The sequence below is a fragment of the Papilio machaon genome, chromosome 24 (assembly GCF_912999745.1).
Source record: "Papilio machaon chromosome 24, ilPapMach1.1, whole genome shotgun sequence".
NCBI classification, from domain to species: Eukaryota; Metazoa; Arthropoda; class Insecta; order Lepidoptera; family Papilionidae; genus Papilio; species Papilio machaon.
The window spans coordinates 4631379-4650849 of NC_060009.1; the positions used below are offsets into that span (position 1 = coordinate 4631379).

General features: G+C 36.3%; 1 protein-coding gene across 1 annotated transcript; it reads right to left on the reverse strand.

The window, feature by feature from the left end:
- Positions 1 to 708: 708 nt before the first annotated feature.
- On the reverse strand, positions 709 to 19192 carry LOC123722377 (cytochrome P450 4V2-like). Its single transcript, XM_045684017.1, has 10 exons — positions 18988 to 19192; positions 12367 to 12456; positions 11873 to 11983; positions 9445 to 9630; positions 8900 to 9096; positions 8683 to 8746; positions 2804 to 2996; positions 1455 to 1606; positions 1040 to 1219; positions 709 to 876 (listed from the first exon to the last, which is right to left on the reverse strand). Exons 1-10 carry the CDS (start codon positions 19130 to 19132, stop codon positions 710 to 712), a joined length of 1485 nt encoding a protein of 494 aa, XP_045539973.1. The 5' UTR covers positions 19133 to 19192; the 3' UTR covers position 709.
- Between the last annotated feature and the right edge of the window lie 279 nt (positions 19193 to 19471).

Consider the following 19471-nt stretch of genomic DNA (forward strand, 5'->3'; position numbering starts at 1 on the left):
ATATTTTCAAACTCACAAGGAAACCTAAAGGGTCCTTTCAGTCGATCTAGAATCTTGTTTTCAAAAGTCAAATAACAGGAAAACTTTCTTATACAACAGGTGAAGTATAAAAAAGAAAAACACATACATATTTTTTAATTTTTTTTAACCACTATTTTGTTTTTAATTGATTTTTTAAATTATTTTCTTTTCTACAGCTTTACCTTAAAACAGACATTTTATGCACGAATGCGCCGGCTCGGCTGGTGAAATACTACGACCACGCAGAAGGCTGGCGAGAAGTGAATGTAGTTCCGCGTTTCGTTTGACCTAATTTTAGTCCATTTTCCATTCCAACCCTTTTCTAATAGAAACGATGGAAAGGTGAAGTTGATTTTGCGGAGAAGTGAACGCAAAGGACGGGGAAATAACTTTTTCCGTGATATCGTGGTATTGCACCGGGCGAGCCAGCCCATTCGTGAAACAGATTTTTTTGTTGCTGGCGCCTATTATTGCAAATTAAAAAGAAACATAACTATAACTACAATTTAAATGTCCAAAGAATTAATACCGCTTCATAAATCAAAACCAAATATTCGCAACTATAATGTAAATTGTCGAAGAGGGTATCGTTTATTACTCGTTTGGTATGTTTTTGTTGGCAGCGCAGTCAATCGAGTTTTTTGTTTTTAAAATTAGCAAATAAAGATTAAGTATATGTGTCACGAATTTAGAAATTCACATTTTCTCTCTTCTCTATGGATATGAAGTGGCCGCATTCGGGTTTAAGCACAATGTCAAATTTTAATATCATCTTTTTGTGGTCGGCTTGTACTCGGTAGTGACGTAATAGGTGAGCCAATGTTGTTTTCATTGATGAATACGCGTACGATTTACCTGGAAAGTGAAATTATTATAACTTGTAGACACAAATTGGTTTAATTTATTTTATTATTTACATATTTCTAAAACTCATAAAAAAGAAGAATAGTATTTTTAGATGTATTTTATATATTCTACATTTCGAAATTCTCATAAAAAGTTTAATTTAATCACTTACCAATACAGATCCTCCTGCCAATATGAAATGCGGCAAAGGCGTTGGGACTGTGCGGCAGAGTGCCTGGGTCCAGCCAGCGTTCGGGCTTGAACTGCTCGGCGTCAGGTCCCCACATGACGTGTCTGTGGACCCCGTACACTAACATAAAGCACGTGCGACCAGCGGTTAATGTGTAGTTCTCTGGAAGAAATAAATTAATGAGTAAAAGTAGTGAGTGAGTGAACGATAGTGGCAATGAGTAAATGAATGAATAAAACAATCGCTTAAATCCAAATTTATCACAGAAAAACATGTTTTTTACCTCTAACAATGAGGCTTTTGGCGCTTCAGTGATTGAAAAATAAGTCACTAACATCATGTGTCAATTTGTTATAGCAATGTTTTCAATTGTACGGTAATATGAAATCTTACTCACTTAGTTTGACATTTCTATCAAGCCACCTCGCAGTCAAAGGCACGATGGGGTACACCCGCATTGTTTCCTTCAACACGGCCTCTAAATATATTAATTGAGATAAATCTTGCTTTGTCACATCTCTGTCATCGTTCCCAAAAATGTCGTGTAGCCTAAAATCGTACTTCATAATAATATTCTAGGCTAAAATATACATTATTGACGGTCGAGTTGGCGATTGTAGCTTTTATGGCGAACACAATTATCTAAGGACTTACTAGCCAAAGTTAAAAGTTGCGGAGACTGGGAGATTTTTAGTTATTGAATAAATAAAATCGTACTTTAGGTTAGTTATTTCCACTACTTTTGACGTGATTTTGACAGTTTTTTTTTAAAAAGTGGTCAAAGGCTTTTATTTTATACAGCCATAAGTCATGTATGCTGCTTAAATAAATTAAAAAAAATAACAAAAAAAACATATGAAATAGGCAGAATTTGGTTCCTTAACAAGAGAAATTTGCAACGTCTCCGGTATTATATATATATATATATATATATATAATACCGAATATGTATGTATATTTGTATATATATATATATATATATATATACAAATATACATACATATACATATATACTTTAGTCTTTACATTCTGTATTTCGAGGTCAACATATTTCTTAATACAAACTCTTACCTCCAGACCTTTACAGAATAAATTTAAAGATCATCATTTATAGAATCACGAAATAGGTATTTGAAGGAAAAAGTGTCATCAACACTTTTAAGTAATAAATTTAAAAGGTGGACAAGTGGAAAAACGAATCGCAACGGACAAGCGGGAAAACATATCGCACCGGACAATCAGATGAAAAGCGGATTTGCTTCCACTTCACGCCTGTCTTTGTGGTCGTGTTATTGCACCGGGCAAGCTGTTCCATTCGTGCAACAGATGTTACATAACAAAGCATATAGCTACAATTCTTTCTTTTATCATTTTATATATAAACTGTTGTTTAGCCTACGTTAGCCATGAAAACAAAATTGTCCTTTTCTTTACCGACTTTTTAGTACGTATTATTAAGAATAACGTAAAAACAACGTAAAAAATACTGTCAGTATTTAATAAAATAAAAATGGGACCGTACAACAAGTACCACCTATTGAATAAAAATAATTATCAAAATCGGTGAATCAGGAACGGAGCTATGAGTTAAAAACGGCTTTAAAAAAACTCCCACCACGCGCACATGACGCTTTTTCGTGAAAGAAAAAATTACAACAGTCTGTCAGATTCAAACCCACGTTTTCGACCATTAGGCTATTGAAGAATGAACACAAGAAAGATTCTTTGAGATATGCATAAACTTACTCTTCAAATATTCGCTTCTGCACCTTCGGATATGATCCAATCATAACTAAGGTGAACATAAGAACATTAGCTGACGTTTCGTGACCTGCTCCTATCATGGTGTCCACTTGTTCTCTTATCTCCAAATCGTTGAACGCTCCTTTCTCTGTAGATAATTCTAGTAGAAGGTCCAAAAACGCCTTGAATTTTGTACCTAGAATTAACACATAATTTTTGAAAGGGGAAGCGAATCTTGGATTTTGGGATTTATTCTAGCCCGGCAGCTTAACATGAGGGGGAGAACTTCCTTACATATTAGGTTATGGAAAAAGTATCTTCGCAGTATTAAAACATTTTTAATATAGTTCATTTACATTTAACTTAAGTATTGTTAGAGACAAAAATCAACACTGTGCCGGTGTATCGGCGCAGCACTAGACATGTCAAATATCAACGCTTACGTCGCCTCACTACAGCTATCTGTCACTTGGTTTTGGAAACTTTAGCGCGCAATACGCTCGAGATGATCTTGACTAACAATTCTCTAAAAGTTCAGAAGTGAGATATTACCCAAACTCACAAAGTGATTTTGTTGCATAAAAGAATCGTATTGTTTACCGGAGAGTAAGATTTTTAAATTTGTAAGGATATTGAGAACTTCGAGTAAATGGTAAACTTAAAACGCACACCAGCGTGAAAATCTTCATATTTGGTGAGATTGTTCCATGTTTCTAATTATCTGTACAAAATTATTTACTGATTTCTTAATTTGGTGATTTCTAAAAGACTTGAAAACATTTTCCTAAAGTCCGTAATCGTACAATCATAAAGTCATATTACGAAAATTGTTTTATTAACAGACCATGAAAAGACCATTGGCTTGAAAACACAAAATCAACATTTGTTGTGTTTATTTCTATTTTAATGTTTGAGTTAAAGGTTTGGTTTTATGGTTTGTCAAGACACAAAAGTTTGTATAAAATATTAAAAGTGCCTTTCATTTTAAAACAAGGTATGATTTATGTTGAGACACCAAAGTGGTGTGTAAAATAATATGAATCATACATTTAATATTAAGATTATAATTTGGTTAAAAGATAAAAGTTTTGTGTAGAATATTTAAATATACTGTTGGCTTTAAGACAGTACTTTTAAAGACTACAGGTTATGTTATATTTTAACAGGATAATTAAAAATACTTTTCTGTATTTTAAGACACACAAAGAGGAATAAAGAGAAAAGACAGTCAAATTGAGGTATTAAAGGAGTTGGTACAAAAACTAAAATACAAGTCAGTGGTGTATTATGTGGAATATAATTTTGAAGTTGTGACAAATATGCATGAAAAGATGTTACAATGCAATTGCATGGAAAAGATAACTTTGCCAAAATATGAATGGAAGACCCCATGTATTCATTATGTCAGTTGATGACAAATTTAATTCAAGTGTTTCCATTTGTTAAGAACAGTAGTAGTAGTTCAGACTAGGGAACATGCCAATTGAGTTAAACCAAAGGGTGAGGATTCAGTAAAATTTTATTATGACAAACTTGGGATTGGCATGTCACATGTCATGTAATATGACAGATAGCATGATTGTTCAAGCCATTATTGGTATAAGCTGCCGGATGTCCTGGCATGGATACTTGTTCAATTTGTACTGCGGTAAGATCAAACCAACATTTATTATATTTTTAGTGTTGATGTTTAATAAGACAAGATCAGGTTTTTCAATTAATTTAAAGAATTTTCCTAACAACTGAAATTGAGAATATAGATCAGTTTATTAGTGAGGGTCTGGTAAAGCAGAGTTGTGATAAAATTAAAGCCATTACCTGAGTCAGATGGATATCATTATGTCTTAAGTCATTGATGTCCTTTCTAAGTTCAGTTTATTTTAATTTGTGTGTCACCAGGATACTTCTGAATTAAAACTTGATTTTATTGTTTGGTATGTCATGACATGCTTGTCCTACATGGTCAAGTGATGAATGTTATAGATCCACAAAGATACTTGGTGTTTGAGATGACAAGAGAAATCGTGTAAATCGAGTTACCGCCTAAGGGTCCGAACCTGCGCATATCGCGAGAAGCGCGCGATTGAAGCGCGTGTCGCGAGCAGCGCGCGATCGAAGCGCGTATCGCGAGCAGCGCGCGATTGAAGCGCGTGTCGCGAGCAGCGCGCGATTGAAGCGCGTGTCGAGAGCAGCGCGCCATTGAAGCGCGTGTCGAGAGCAGCGCGCCATTGAAGCGCGTGTCGAGAGCAGCGCGCCATTGAAGCGCGTGTCGCGAGCAGCGCGCCATTGAAGCGCGTGTCGCGATCAGCGCGCGATTGAAGCGCGTGTGGAGAGCAGCGCGCCATTGAAGCGCGTGTCGCGAGCAGCGCGCGATTGAAGCGCGTGTCGCGAGCAGCGCGTGTCGCGAGCAGCGCGCGATTGAAGCGCGTGTCGCGAGCAGCGCGCCATTGAAGCGCGTGTCGCGAGCAGCGCGCCATTGAAGCGCGTGTCGAGATCAGCGCGTTTGTGAAAATGCCTGTCTACAATCAGTGCGCCTGAGCGGTGCCTGTCTACAATCAGCGCGCCTGAGCGGTGCCTGTTTACGATCAGCGCGCCTGAGCGGTGCCTGTCTACAATCAGCGCGCCTGAGCGGTGCCTGTCTACAATCAGCGCGCCTGAGCGGTGCCTGTTTACGGATCAGCGCGCCAGAGCGGTGCCTGTCTACAATCAGCGCGCCTGAGCGGTGCCTGTCTACAATCAGCGCGCCTGAGCGGTGCCTGTCTACAATCAGCGCGCCTGAGCGGTGCCTGTCTACAATCAGCGCGCCTGAGCGGTGCCTGTCTACAATCAGCGCGCCTGAGCGGTGCCTGTTTACAATCAGCGCACCAGTGAAACGCGTGTGGTGAGCAGTGCGCTTGTAAAGTGCCTGTCGTTAGCAGTGGCGCTTGTGGAGCGCCTGTCGCGAGCAACGGCGCTTGTGGAGCACCCGTCGCGAGTAGTACGCTCGTGAAGTGCCTGTCGCGAGCAGGCCGAGGCCGCGAACCTGTAGAGAGTCTTGATGGATATAGATGTCATGGAGTACAGGGTGCACGGAATGCCAGGTATTTGACATGGTAGTAAAAATAATAATAATGAAAACTTTTATTTCAGACACATGATTGATAAAAGAAAATCAAAGATTGCCTATGGGGCGTATGTTTAGCCTCAGGGCGTATATGTTGCCTGCGGGCGTATGTTTTGCCTATGGGGCGTATGATTAATAAAACTTTTATTTCAGACACATGATTGATAAAAGAAAATCAAAGATTGCCTATGGGGCGTATGTTTAGCCTCAGGGCGTATATGTTGCCTCCGGGCGTATGTTTTGCCTATGGGGCGTATGATTAATAAAACTTTTATTTCAGACACATGATTGATAAAAGAAAATCAAAGATTGCCTATGGGGCGTATGTTTAGCCTCCGGGCGTATATGTTGCCTCCGGGCGTATGTTTTGCCTATGGGGCGTATGATTAATAAAACTTTTATTTCAGACACATGATTGATAATAGAAAATCAAAGATTGCCTATGGGGCGTATGTTTAGCCTCAGGGCGTATATGTTGCCTCCGGGCGTATGTTTTGCCTATGGGGCGTATGATTAATAAAACTTTTATTTCAGACACATGATTGATAAAAGAAAATCAAAGATTGCCTATGGGGCGTATGTTTAGCCTCAGGGCGTATATGTTGCCTCCGGGCGTATGTTTTGCCTATGGGGCGTATGATTAATAAAACTTTTATTTCAGACACATGATTGATAAAAGAAAATCAAAGATTGCCTATGGGGCGTATGTTTAGCCTCAGGGCGTATATGTTGCCTCCGGGCGTATGTTTTGCCTATGGGGCGTATGATTAATAAAACTTTTATTTCAGACACATGATTGATAAAAGAAAATCAAAGATTGCCTATGGGGCGTATGTTTAGCCTCAGGGCGTATATGTTGCCTCCGGGCGTATGTTTTGCCTATGGGGCGTATGATTAATAAAACTTTTATTTCAGACACATGATTGATAAAAGAAAATCAAAGATTGCCTATGGGGCGTATGTTTAGCCTCCGGGCGTATATGTTGCCTCCGGGCGTATGTTTAGCCTCCGGGCGTATATGTTGCCTCCGGGCGTATGTTTAGCCTCCGGGCGTATATGTTGCCTCCGGGCGTATGTTTAGCCTCCGGGCGTATATGTTGCCTCCGGGCGTATGTTTAGCCTCCGGGCGTATATGTTGCCTCCGGGCGTATGTTTAGCCTCCGGGCGTATATGTTGCCTCCGGGCGTATGTTTAGCCTCCGGGCGTATATGTTGCCTCCGGGCGTATGTTTAGCCTCCGGGCGTATATGTTGCCTCCGGGCGTATGTTTTGCCTACGGGGCGTATGTTTAATAACAATTATTATTAGTTTTATTTCAGATACATGGTTGATACAAAATCAACTTTTGCCTACGGGGCTATGTTTTGCCTACGGGGCTAAGTTGTGCCTACGGGGCTAAGTTGTGCCTACGGGGCTATATGTTTGCCTACGGGGCTATATGTTTTGCCTACGGGGCTATATGTTTGCCTACGGGGCTATATTTTCTGCCTACGGGGCTGATTTGCTTTTAGGTCCTTTTTCTTGGAGGTGTTCTGGCTTTTCATGGCGCTTGGGACAGCGTGTAAAACGATGCAGCAAGGATCAATACTCCTTCGAGGACGAAGGAAATGCAGGATGGCCGAACTGTTAGAGACAAAAATCAACACTGTGCCGGTGTATCGGCGCAGCACTAGACATGTCAAATATCAACGCTTACGTCGCCTCACTACAGCTATCTGTCACTTGGTTTTGGAAACTTTAGCGCGCAATACGCTCGAGATGATCTTGACTAATAATTCTCTAAAAGTATATAGATGCCATTTTGTTCGATAACTTTTTGCAATCATGTAGGTAGAGACCTGATTCCATTGCTATAGAAATTTAGGGAATTCTGATCAAAAAACCAAGACAGAGTTTTGGCAGTCAGTCAGAGACAGTGCCTTAAGGATTCTTAAGAGACCGAAACAGGTGGAAATCTAAAGGTGCAAAGTCAGGCCTTTTTATTTATACAGTTTAATACTTCGTGACTTTTAGAGAATTCCATAAAATGGTCGAGCGCGCTATTTTTTTCTTCATGGAGGAAATCATTCAAGGATCACCAAAATATAATATCTGCCGATTTTCACTACGAGCGGTCATTAAAAACTATATACATTTATACGAGGAAACTGACTGAATATTTTTCAACGCACAGTCAAAACTACTAGAGACTTGAAATGTAATATAGAGCTTTCTGTCACTACATAGGCGACTAAACAGAAAAGATTATACCAAAATCATCCTCTGAAGATCCAAAGTGGGGATCTAAGATTTGTATGGAGCAACGTTATTCCTTCTGCAGAATTACTTGCAAATTGGCATACGCACTTTTCAGCACTAATAATTAAATACGTCTTTCAGATTTTTCTTAAATTTACACTTCAAAGGTCTAAAAAGGGGTGGTTTAAGTTCGTAACTACAAACATTTTTCACAGCATAGATACGAGACCTAGAAACTTAGAATTTTGCCTGGGTCTCATTACTACTTGAAAGGAGATTAACAAAGGAACTTTATGAGGCAAAAATAATTTTCGGCATAGGTCGGGTCCATGCTAGATGGACTTATACCGTTCTAATTGATGAAATACTCAAGAAGGGTATTAAGAGCACCCCAAACCGACGTGCATGAATGCGTAGATGCCTAAATAAGAAAGAAGCAAGATAGGAGTGTCAGGACCGCGCCAAAAGGAGATCCATGGTCACTGTCTACCCTTTATTATATTGTACGTAAAAAAGTATTATAAATCGTTGCTCGTACAAACCTGTCGATGCTTCTATTCCATTCTTATCATTGTTTACGTAAGCAGCTTTACGTGTTTTTAGAACCTGAAACCAAATAAAACGTAGAGAATTTATTCAGGTACCAGCATCATTATTATAACAACCTTGTCTTTCGTTTCATTTTGGTTAACCTTCCATATAAAATAACTTCGTATTGTTTATTGGATTCGGTTGTAAAAGTCAGTACATCAAGTTTACCGTATTTGACATATTGTGCAGTATCTTCAGACATCTCTCCTGTTTCTTCTTCAGGTTTGACCAGTTGTACAAGAAGTCGTTGTGGAGCCAGAACTTCTGGAACCTCTCCACCATCACGTTGAACATCTGCTCCACCGCGTGCTCATATTGACTGTTGAGAACGCTGTTTTCGCTGAATTCAACTCCCAGAGCGGTTACTGTTCAAACAAACGTAGACATCATTTCGAGTTTCTACATCAGAAGAATCAAGAAGTAACACACCCGGCAAAAGATGGCACTGTTCTTCATTTTAGTTCTCTTACACCGTGGTATTAAGATTTTTACAAAAAACGTTTTTTTTTTTAATGGACTCATAGTTAGTAATCGACGTGATAAGTAGATGTTCTTATGTTGAAGAAAATAATAAAAAATCCATTATCTTTTTAGAGGTGAATGTAGATTTTCTCTCTTAGTCCAGTCAAACTGCTCTCAAAATAGTTTAAAGGTTAGTTAAATAATAATCGCTTAAGTCCCTTAGTGCAACAGTTAGTAACTGATTTACTTACAGCAAATAGTCTCCAAAGCATTCCTTCGCGTGTATGTCCAGTGATCGAAAGATCCCTTCCCTACCTCAGTCTCCATATCTTTCACCAGGCGACGGGCCTGACTGTTGAAAACTCCCTGGAAACCGTCCACCACGAGCTGACTGAACGCTGGGTTCAACAACTTCCGATGATTCCTCCATTTTGACACTGTAATGTTGTAACATTTTATATTACTATTATTATAAATGCGAAAGCCGAAGCAGTGGATGCGGGCCAGTATGGATCTTTGTTACTACAGAAAAGGGTAAAATGTACAATACCAACAGGATACATTATACATTACTAATATAGGGTTTTTCAATAAGAACTTTGTTTTCTAAAACAAAATAAAACAAAGAGTTTAGATGAAGATTGAAGAGAAAAAAGTTTGGCAATTATGAATGAAAAATGATATCTGGCAAATGTCCACCACGACCACGCTGACAGAGATTCTTTCATCTAAGTTTTTAATCACTTTTTGGCAAAATGTCGGGTCTATTTCGTTAATAACGTCACGGATTTTGAGTTTTAAGGCCGCGATCGATTCGATTGGCTCCGTATAGACTCTGCCCTTAACATAGCCACACAAAAAATAATTCAGTGGTGTTAAATCACACGATCTGGCTGGCCATTTAACAGCTGAGTTTCGTGAATAGCGATCGGGAAATTTGGTTCACAATAAATTGCACCATTTTCATAGTTAATTTTAATTATTTTAATGCGATTTTCGAGCGAAATTGAATTCATTGTAGCAATTGCCAAAGCATCTACTACGAATGGTTCAAATAACTAAATGTCAAAACTGTCATGTTGGTGTGGCCCCAATTGAAAAACAAAGTTCTTGTTGAAAAACCCTATATTATAAATTCGAAAGTTTGGATGGATGTATGAATCTTTGTTACGACAGAAAAGGATAAAATAAACAATACCAACGCGATAGATTTTTTTTTGTTTATTCATTTACAATTTTAGAAAACTTTGCAACATCATATCCGTATTCATCATCATCAGCTCACTATACGTCCCCACCAAGGCCTGCAGATTGCAAGTCAAGTGCCAAACCCCTGAGCCACCGACGCTTATATCCGTATTACTATTCACAATTTCCCATTTAACTACAGACATCAATTAACCTAACCCCAGTTAAAAAAGCAAAAACCCGAATCAGGTTCTAATAGATGAAATAGCGCCATCTATTATTTGAGTTTGAAAACAGATTTAAAAAATTGCAATTTATATTAAATCTTACTAATGTTATAAATGCGAATGGATAGATGGATGGATGTTTGTTTGAAGGTTTCTCCGGAACGGCTAAACGGATATTGATAAAATTTGGCACATATGTAAAACATATTCTGGCAGAACACAAGGCACAGCTAGTAGTAGGTAGCTAGGTAGTAGGTAAATAAACTTTTCGACTCGTTTGTATGTAATATTAGCAAATTTTAAGTCTTCTCTAGATATTCTTGAACTTCCGTAATGACGCTTTATTTCGTGATTGAGTCTTAGGCAAGGGAAGCAACAAGAGTTGGCCTAAGGAGAGCGGGCTTTGGACTTAATGCGTGTTAAAGGTTACATTATCATTCGTCATTAAAATTCACCTATATTTCAATTATAATTATGTATATTATTTAACATATTAACATGTTATGTATGTCATAAAGTCAGGGACAGATAAAGAGATAGATAGAAGAATAAAAAGAACGTGGAACAGATATTGGTCTCTAAAAGACATATTTAAAAGTATGATCCCCACCGAACTAAAGACGAAAGCTACGAACATTTGTCTACTGCCCTGCCTCACGAAATCAAGTCAAACCTGGCAGAGGCCAGTTAGAGAACTAGAAAAAATCTCAACAAAATTAAGATATGTCGGAGACTCATTGAAAGAAGCTACTTAGGACTTAAAATAAAAGATAAAGTTACAAACAAAAGCTAAAGATGTGGTGAAATTCTTATTACGACTTAAATAGTAATGGACGGAACACACGCAAAGAGAAAGACGAAAGGTGGACAAAAATAATAACTAACAAGTTCCCCATCGATAACAAAAGAAGAAAGGGTCGTCCACATTTAAGGTAGTGCGACGATATAATAAAAATAGCTGGGAATGGCTGGACCAGACTAACATCGGACAGGAAGACATGGAAGAATCTGGAACAGGCTTTCACCACACTAGGCGGCCCTTACACAGAAGATCAAGGAGAAAACTCACACTAACTATACTAATTTTGAATAATAAGCATATACGGAAAATAACACATTTCTCTTTTCTATCTCTTATTTTACTAGTAATAGTTTATTTTTCGCAAAATTAATGTTTAATAATATTATGTAACTTACTTTAAGGTAAAATAAAGGTATCTTTTGTATTATTTAACATATAATTAAATTAAAAACGTTTACATACGTGTTCCAGTGATTAACCCTTCTCCGACCCAGGGCTTAGCAAAATTATACAAAACGTCCTTTTGTAAACATGTGTTGGCGACAGTCAAACAATCGTCAGGATCTGTTACAACTGGAAACAAAGAATTCTTCATTATATCGTGTTTCGAGAGATTTTAGCAGATTGGAAAAAAACTGTGAGGTTTACTTTCCAAGTTTTCGATAAAAGTGATTGTGTTTTTTTTAAACGATGAAAAATATATGTATTTACTGGCCAACAAAATGGGGCTTTAATTAAAGACTAAATTTAATTACAAAAATGCCGAACCAATAATAAAAGAAACTAATTTAGACAGATTATAACTTCGGAAACCGCGAAAGGTCAAATATGTTGCCGAAATGGGGGAATTGGTTACAATTTTCTTTTACCCGTATATTTAGAAACAGCGGGAAACAGTGTTGCAAATAAGGAGACTCTACAGTATTAGATCATAAATTTAACGTAACCAACTTTACCATAAACATTCCGAGGTCCAATCGAAGCAGATATCACACCACCCATTTTCAAACTGGTGTATGAAAATTCCTTTAACGTATTCCATAAGGCTAGAAGAAGAAAAAATACAATTTATATTCCGTATAGATATTGTCCAGATGTAAAGAAAAATAATATGTGAGAAAAAGGCAAAGATTTAATACAAGGTGTAATATATACATCTTTGAGGCCAGTAAATTTGTTAAAAATAATTTTCATTTATATTCACCCATGAAAACAATTAAACCTAATAATAGATATAGAAACAAACTTAATATTCCTTTTTCAACAATGAATCTAGTGACAACCTCACCACATACAATTTTAATTAAAATTTATAACCATTTACCTAACTACATAAAATATATACCAAAGACTATTAAATTTATAAAAGAACTCAAAAAATTTCTCATACAAAAAAGTTATTATAGCCTGAACGAATTCTTTAATGATAAAATGTCAAATTAAAATTTATAAAAAAGAGAATAGGGAAATCGTTAAAATTTAAATGTACTGATTGAAAATATTTTAAAAGAATGTTAAATTTAGATTTTTGTAAAATAATATTAGCAGAAATAAAATGTTATTGAAGTATTGTATAATTAGCTTCGTGTTAACCTTCTCTATAGATTGTGAAATTACTATTTATGTAAACTGGAAAATGTTTAAAAGAATTTAATTATTATTGTAAAACACTCTGGTACCTACATATGCACCTGTATATTGCTATGCCCTTGCAGGGTGTTACATGTAAGTTCTAAACAAGAAATACTGTAACATGCAATAAAGGAATAAATAAATAAATAATATATATATATATATATATATATATATATATATATATATATATATATATATATATATATATATATATTTATATATATATATATACATACTAGCTGTCGTCCGCGCGGAATTAAAAAACTTAATAAATAAGTAGATAAATATTACGTAAAATAAAGTCCCTCTTCCCCCCGACTCCGCGATGAGAGTAGACGTGTTATACAGTGCTCCGTAAATAAAAAATACTTTTACACGGTTTAAAATGACCCTGTGTGCTAACTTTGATAATATCATAAATAAAACATACACAAACTTTAGTAAGTGTAATAAATGTGGTGTAAAAACAGTGTGATATCTATTTTATCAGACAATGTTTTTAGTGACTATATAAGTGAAGTTGCAAATGACATTCACCATTTGTAAACTAACTACCCGCTTTATAACTTTAAAATCATAAATCTTAATAACACCTTAAAAATTCACTTACTTCATAACTGTACGGTTTGGCCTAACTTGAAGACTGTGGACTTAACTTCGCTAAGCGCCGTGTTGCACCGCGTTCTAATCCAACGTGAACGGACTTTTTGTTTATAAGATACTAGCTTTTACCCGCGACTCCGTCCGCGCGGAATAAAAAATAGAAAACGGGGTAAAAATTATCCTATGTCCGTTTCCTGGTTCTAAGTTACCTGCCCACCAATTTTCAGTCAAATCGATTCAGCCGTTCTTGAGTTATAAATGGTGTAACTAACACGACTTTCTTTTATATATATAGATTGATTGATTGATCAGAAAATTTTAATTTGAAATTAAGTTTGTTGTGTGTTGGACTTTGAAATAAATATTCGACGCGCCGGGCCACGCTATGCCGTAGCTGTTATAAAAATGGAGTCGGCATTAAATAGTAGTAGATCTGTTTCGGAGTCGAATATTACGCAAGAATGTCTATCACCTGTATATGTCTCTCAACGGACTAAAAGAGCTAGAGAACCGGATTGCGAGGTAGATTTTAACGCCTTCAGAGAAGAAGTAAAGAAAATGAAATCAATCAATGATATCGCAGAGTAGCGACATTAAAAAGATTTTTCCTACTCTTTCTGAAATCAAAACATTGAACAACAAAATTGAAAAATCTATAGCCTTCCTATCGGCGCAACATGAAGAATTAAAAAATAAAATTGACTTAATGGAGATTCAAGCTAAAAAGGATAAAGATTACATCACTATCCTAGAAGACATAGTAGAGGATCTCGAAAAAGAAAATCGTAAAATGAATGTTGAAATAAAAAATGTGCCACATATGCCTCAAGAATCTAAAGAAGACCTCATTAAAATGGTTGGTCATTTATCAGAAACTATTGGTTGTAAAGTAGAGAAGCACGACATAAAAGATATCTACCGTATTCGAGCAAAGAATAAGAAAGTAGAAGCAAAAATCAACCGATCATAGTGGAAATGTCATCCTCTATTCAAAAAGCTGATTTCCTTAAGATGGCAAAATCCTACAACAAAAGACACAAAAAAATCTATGTGCCAAACACCTAGGCATAACTGTCAACAGGGACACACCAATCTTTACATGTGAACAACTGACGGCAAAAGGTGCACGGCTACACTTCCTGGCTCGCGAACTGGCAAGGACAAAGCAGTACAAATTTTACTGGACTGCCAACGGAAGAGTGTACGTCCGGAAAGATGAGAACTCACGAATTATAATAATAAAAAATGAAGCTCAAGTGAATAGTCTCATGAATTTAATATGACTAGACTTATACAGATATGATGACGCATCGCCTTTCTTCACAAGATTATTATATACCTTCTATCTTAATTTGTTCGCGCATACTTTCATAAATTGCAATAACAATTTTTTTACAACACTACTATCTTCACTTACATACAAATTCAGTCACATTCATACATAAAACTCAGTCAGATATTGGAAATTGCACTGTATTTAAAATGCTATACTCTCTAGTTACACTGTGTTTGTTTTTCTTAGACGCCAATTATTGATCTTCTCAACACCATTAATGAAGTAGACAACTTAGAAATTGCAAATGTACATGTTGATAACATCGAAAACATTTCTAGTCTGTTAAATGTAACACAAAATGATTTTACTATTATTTGCCAAAACATCAGAAGTGTCTACACTAATTTTGATGATTTGCAACTAAATCTAGCCCTTTTAAAGTTTGAAATAGATTTAATCATTCTCAGTGAATGTTGGCTGAGAACTGACAAGAATATACCCCATATACTCGTACCTTATTATAATACATATGCGACAACAGTTCATCTCAACCAAGCAGATCGGGTGGTTGCTTTTCTCAAAAATAGGGCTACTGTTACTGAAGTAAACTTAACGCACGCGTCTTGTTAACTAATTAGCTTACTTCACGTTACTATCCTTGCTATTTATCGCTCTCCTTCTACTGCTAATAAAATGACTTTATTTTGTCACTGGACATGTATTTAGAAAATATTAAAAATAGCAAAAATATAATCATTGTTGGTGATATAAAAATCAACTTAATCTATAGAGTAGAAGAAAAATCACACGAGCGCTTAAACATACTAGGTTATCTAAACATGCTTGCCATGCATGGACTTTTGCCAGAACACTCACTTCCAACTAGAGGTCCGAGCTGTCTTGATCATGTCATCCTAAAGCTGCCATTCGAAAATTACACGGTAACTATTGCTATTGCTAATACCACTGTTACCGACCACTTCATGAATATTTTAAAAATAACTAATAAAATACATTCTAATAAATAAATTAAAACTAAAACTAGAACGACCTTAAATACAAAAAATGCATATGATCATTTGGAACATAATCTACCTGAACTGTTAACTCTAAAAAATCCAAACTTACTTACAGATACGTTAATAAAAACTATGCAAGAATGTCTCAAGATCCACACTATTAAAAAACTAATACCTTTAAAAAATCAAATGCTAAAACCATGGATGACCATTGGTTTACTGCGATGTATTCGTAACAGAAACTTAATCCAAAAAAAGCTGAAACTTGACCCACATAACGATATCCTTAAAATTACATTTAAAAGGTATAGAAACTATTGCAACTGTTTAATTAAAAAATTTAAGCGTAAATACGAACGAGAAAAATTACTTGCAGCAGGTAAAGATTCTAAGTAGCTATGGAAGGCTATTAATGAAGTTACTAATCGGAGACTAGTTAAGACACAAAACGTTGAGTTATTGGAAATGACAAAAAACCCTTATGAGGTAGTATCAAGAGCAAATAATCATTTTGTTATGGTTGGTGAAAAATTGGCTAATGCTATTTCACTACAACATTCACCACAACCAACTAATAAACAAATTCAAAATTCAACCCAACCCACTACATCGTTTGTTCTTCTTAATATCGATGATCAGGAGGTGCGCAAAGTTCTGATGAGTTTGAAGTCAACTAGTGCCTCTGGCTCGGATGACATACCTACTGCTTTTCTTAAAGAAACACATGAATTTATTGTCCCAATCATTACCTACCTGGTCAATCTATGCTTTGAGCATGGTATTTTTCCTTCTGCATTAAAGCAAGCTATAGTCACCCCTGTGCACAAGAGTGGATACAAGACAGTTTTAACAAATTACAGACCGATATCAGTTATAACACCCCTTTCAAAAATATTAGAAAAAGTTATTAATTTTAGACTAGTAAATTACCTTAGTAAGAATAATATCATATCGTCATCACAATTTGGGTTTAGGCAAGGCATGTCCACCGAGGACGCTATCTTGCAACTAGCTTCTCTTGTTACTAACAAAGTAGACAATGGTGACAAATGTGTGGGTGTCTTCCTAGACTTAAAAAACGCTTTCGATTCTGTTTCTGTCTACATACTATTGCACAGGCTGGAGGAGATTGGCTTTAGAGGCCAACCTCTTAGTCTTTTCAATGACTACTTGACTAATCGTAAACAGAAGGTAAAAATAGGTGATTTCATTAGTTCATCGGAGACCGTCACTTATGGGGTTCCCCAGGGTAGTGTACTCGGTCCAACTTTATTCCTTCTATACATAAATCATCTTTGCAATATCAAGGTTCATAATGGACACATTTTCTCCTACGCAGATGACACGGCTCTAGTTTTTTACGGTAAAACGTGGGATAGTGTGCGGACAAATGCTGAATGTGAGCTAACGCGGATAGCAGGCTGGTTGGACTCTAACTTGTTAACTTTAAACACTAAAAAACAAGCTACATATGCATTACCAAATATGACAGAACCCAACCGCCAGACAATTTTACAATAAAAATTCATAAGTGTTCAGATTTTAATAACCATACATGTACATGCACAGCCATTGACAAAGTAAAGCGTATAAAATACCTTGGTGTGATGGTTGACCAGCGCCTTTCTTGGCATGATCATATCGAACTTATCTTGTGCAGGTTGCGGAAACTTATGTGGACCTTTAAGACCTTAAGACATGTAGCCCCAAAAGATATTTTACGACAGATTTACATTTCACTTGCCCAATCAGTTATAACGTACTGCTTACCTATCTGGGGTGGAGCATCCAAGGTTAAATTCTTGGAAGTTGAAAGGTCCCAAAGATCCCTCCTAAAAGTTATTTATTTTAAATCGTATAGATTTCCAACAGAAAACCTTTATACAATTTCTGAAGTTCTGACTGTCAGAAAATTATTTATCTTACAAACTATATTAAAATTTCATAAATCATTAAAATATGACCCAAAGATATATAAAAAAAGAAGAAGAAATGTAGTAAGTGTTATCAAAGTAAATTCTACTTTTGCTGCCAGTCAATACCCACGACTATCCTCTTTTTTATACAATTTAATAAACAAAGAAATTAACATTTACCCCCTTAAATTCTCAAAATGCAAAAAGACTGTAACTGACTGGTTGATGACTAAAACTTATGATGAGACTGAAACGTTGATTCAAACAATACCAACAATATGAAAACTTTGTACAATTTGTTAAGCCAATAAATCATTTACATTTTCATTTTCAATTACTGTGACGTAGACGATTATGATTTATAATAAATGTTTCAGTGTATTTGGTGTCGTTTTTAGTGTTCCGTAACTGGAAAGGAAAAAATGGAATCCTAATAGGATCACTTTACTGTCCGTCCGACAAGATTCCTTTTCTCAGAAACACGTGGAGGTATCAATCTGGAATTTATATCAAATACTCAGGTCTAATGCACCTTGCAGCTATGAAAAAAACAAACTCCTAAGCCAACGCAATCAAAAGATTCAGCCGTTTATGTCGCAAATTTCCGCAAATTTTTGACACTCACGATGGAATTCAAACCTCGGAATCTTGAAATTTGGTACAAAGCAATGTCGTATAGCACATAACAAAGAAAAATTGTGAAAACCAATTTTTTTAATTACATCATTAATTAAATCTTACTGGATAGATGGATGGATGTTTGTTTGAAGATCGGCACAACGGATCTTGATGAGATTTGGTACAAATATAGATCATAGTCTGGAAAAACACATAGGCTACTTTTTTTTAATTACGCGCAGACGGAGTTGAGGGCGACAACTAGTTTTTGATAATTTTAAACTCACAACCCCTTGCCTCGGTAAACGCGTACTCGGGTATACCTACTGGTTTGTACTGAACACTCTGTGGGCGAGTCCGACTTGTTCGATTTATTTTTTTCTTTTTATGGGCGGCATTATACCGCCCTTTCGCGTCCCTAACAAATTTTCGGGTCAGAAACCTGGGGTGCGGGGGTGTTCTTTATTTCTCTAATGGATTATAGATGTACAAATGGCTAATGTTACTTACAAATATTGTCTCCTATCAAAAGGTGCGCGTGTCCAATAAACGGTATCCCTCCAGGGCAAGCGGGGGGTTCCAGTCGTGACGTCACACGCCATCGCCACGTCCAGTACAATGCGAACGCGATAACAGATAATATTAACACCAACATTACAATTCTCTGCGGAACTAATTACTCTATGCGTATTAAATAATTAATAAAGCCAAAAAAGAACTTGTTAACTTTCTTTATAGTTATGGAGTGTGTAACAAGTGGAATGGATCGACCAACTTGTGAGATTTAATTTAATAACCTCTAAATATAAAAATGACAATTTTTATTAAATTCGTATTTTCGACCATCAAAATTCCGGTTATGCGACCCTCGCGTCGATCTCTGTATTAAGCTATTCCACAATAATAAAAATAATTTTATTACGTTATGTTTAAAATCACTAACAACTAAAGTGAAATAATTTACCTTATATATGTTATTAGAATAAATATAAAA

Coding starts and splice junctions, on each gene's coding strand:
- LOC123722377 (XM_045684017.1), bottom strand. CDS start 19,132: ATGTTGGTGTTAATATTATCTGTTATCGCGTTCGCATTGTACTGGACG. Junction 8,747..8,899: donor TGCACAATATGTCAAATACG/GTAAACTTGATG, acceptor ATTTGGTTTCAG/GTTCTAAAAACACGTAAAGC. Junction 1,607..2,803: donor CAGAAGCGAATATTTGAAGA/GTAAGTTTATGC, acceptor GTACGATTTTAG/GCTACACGACATTTTTGGGA.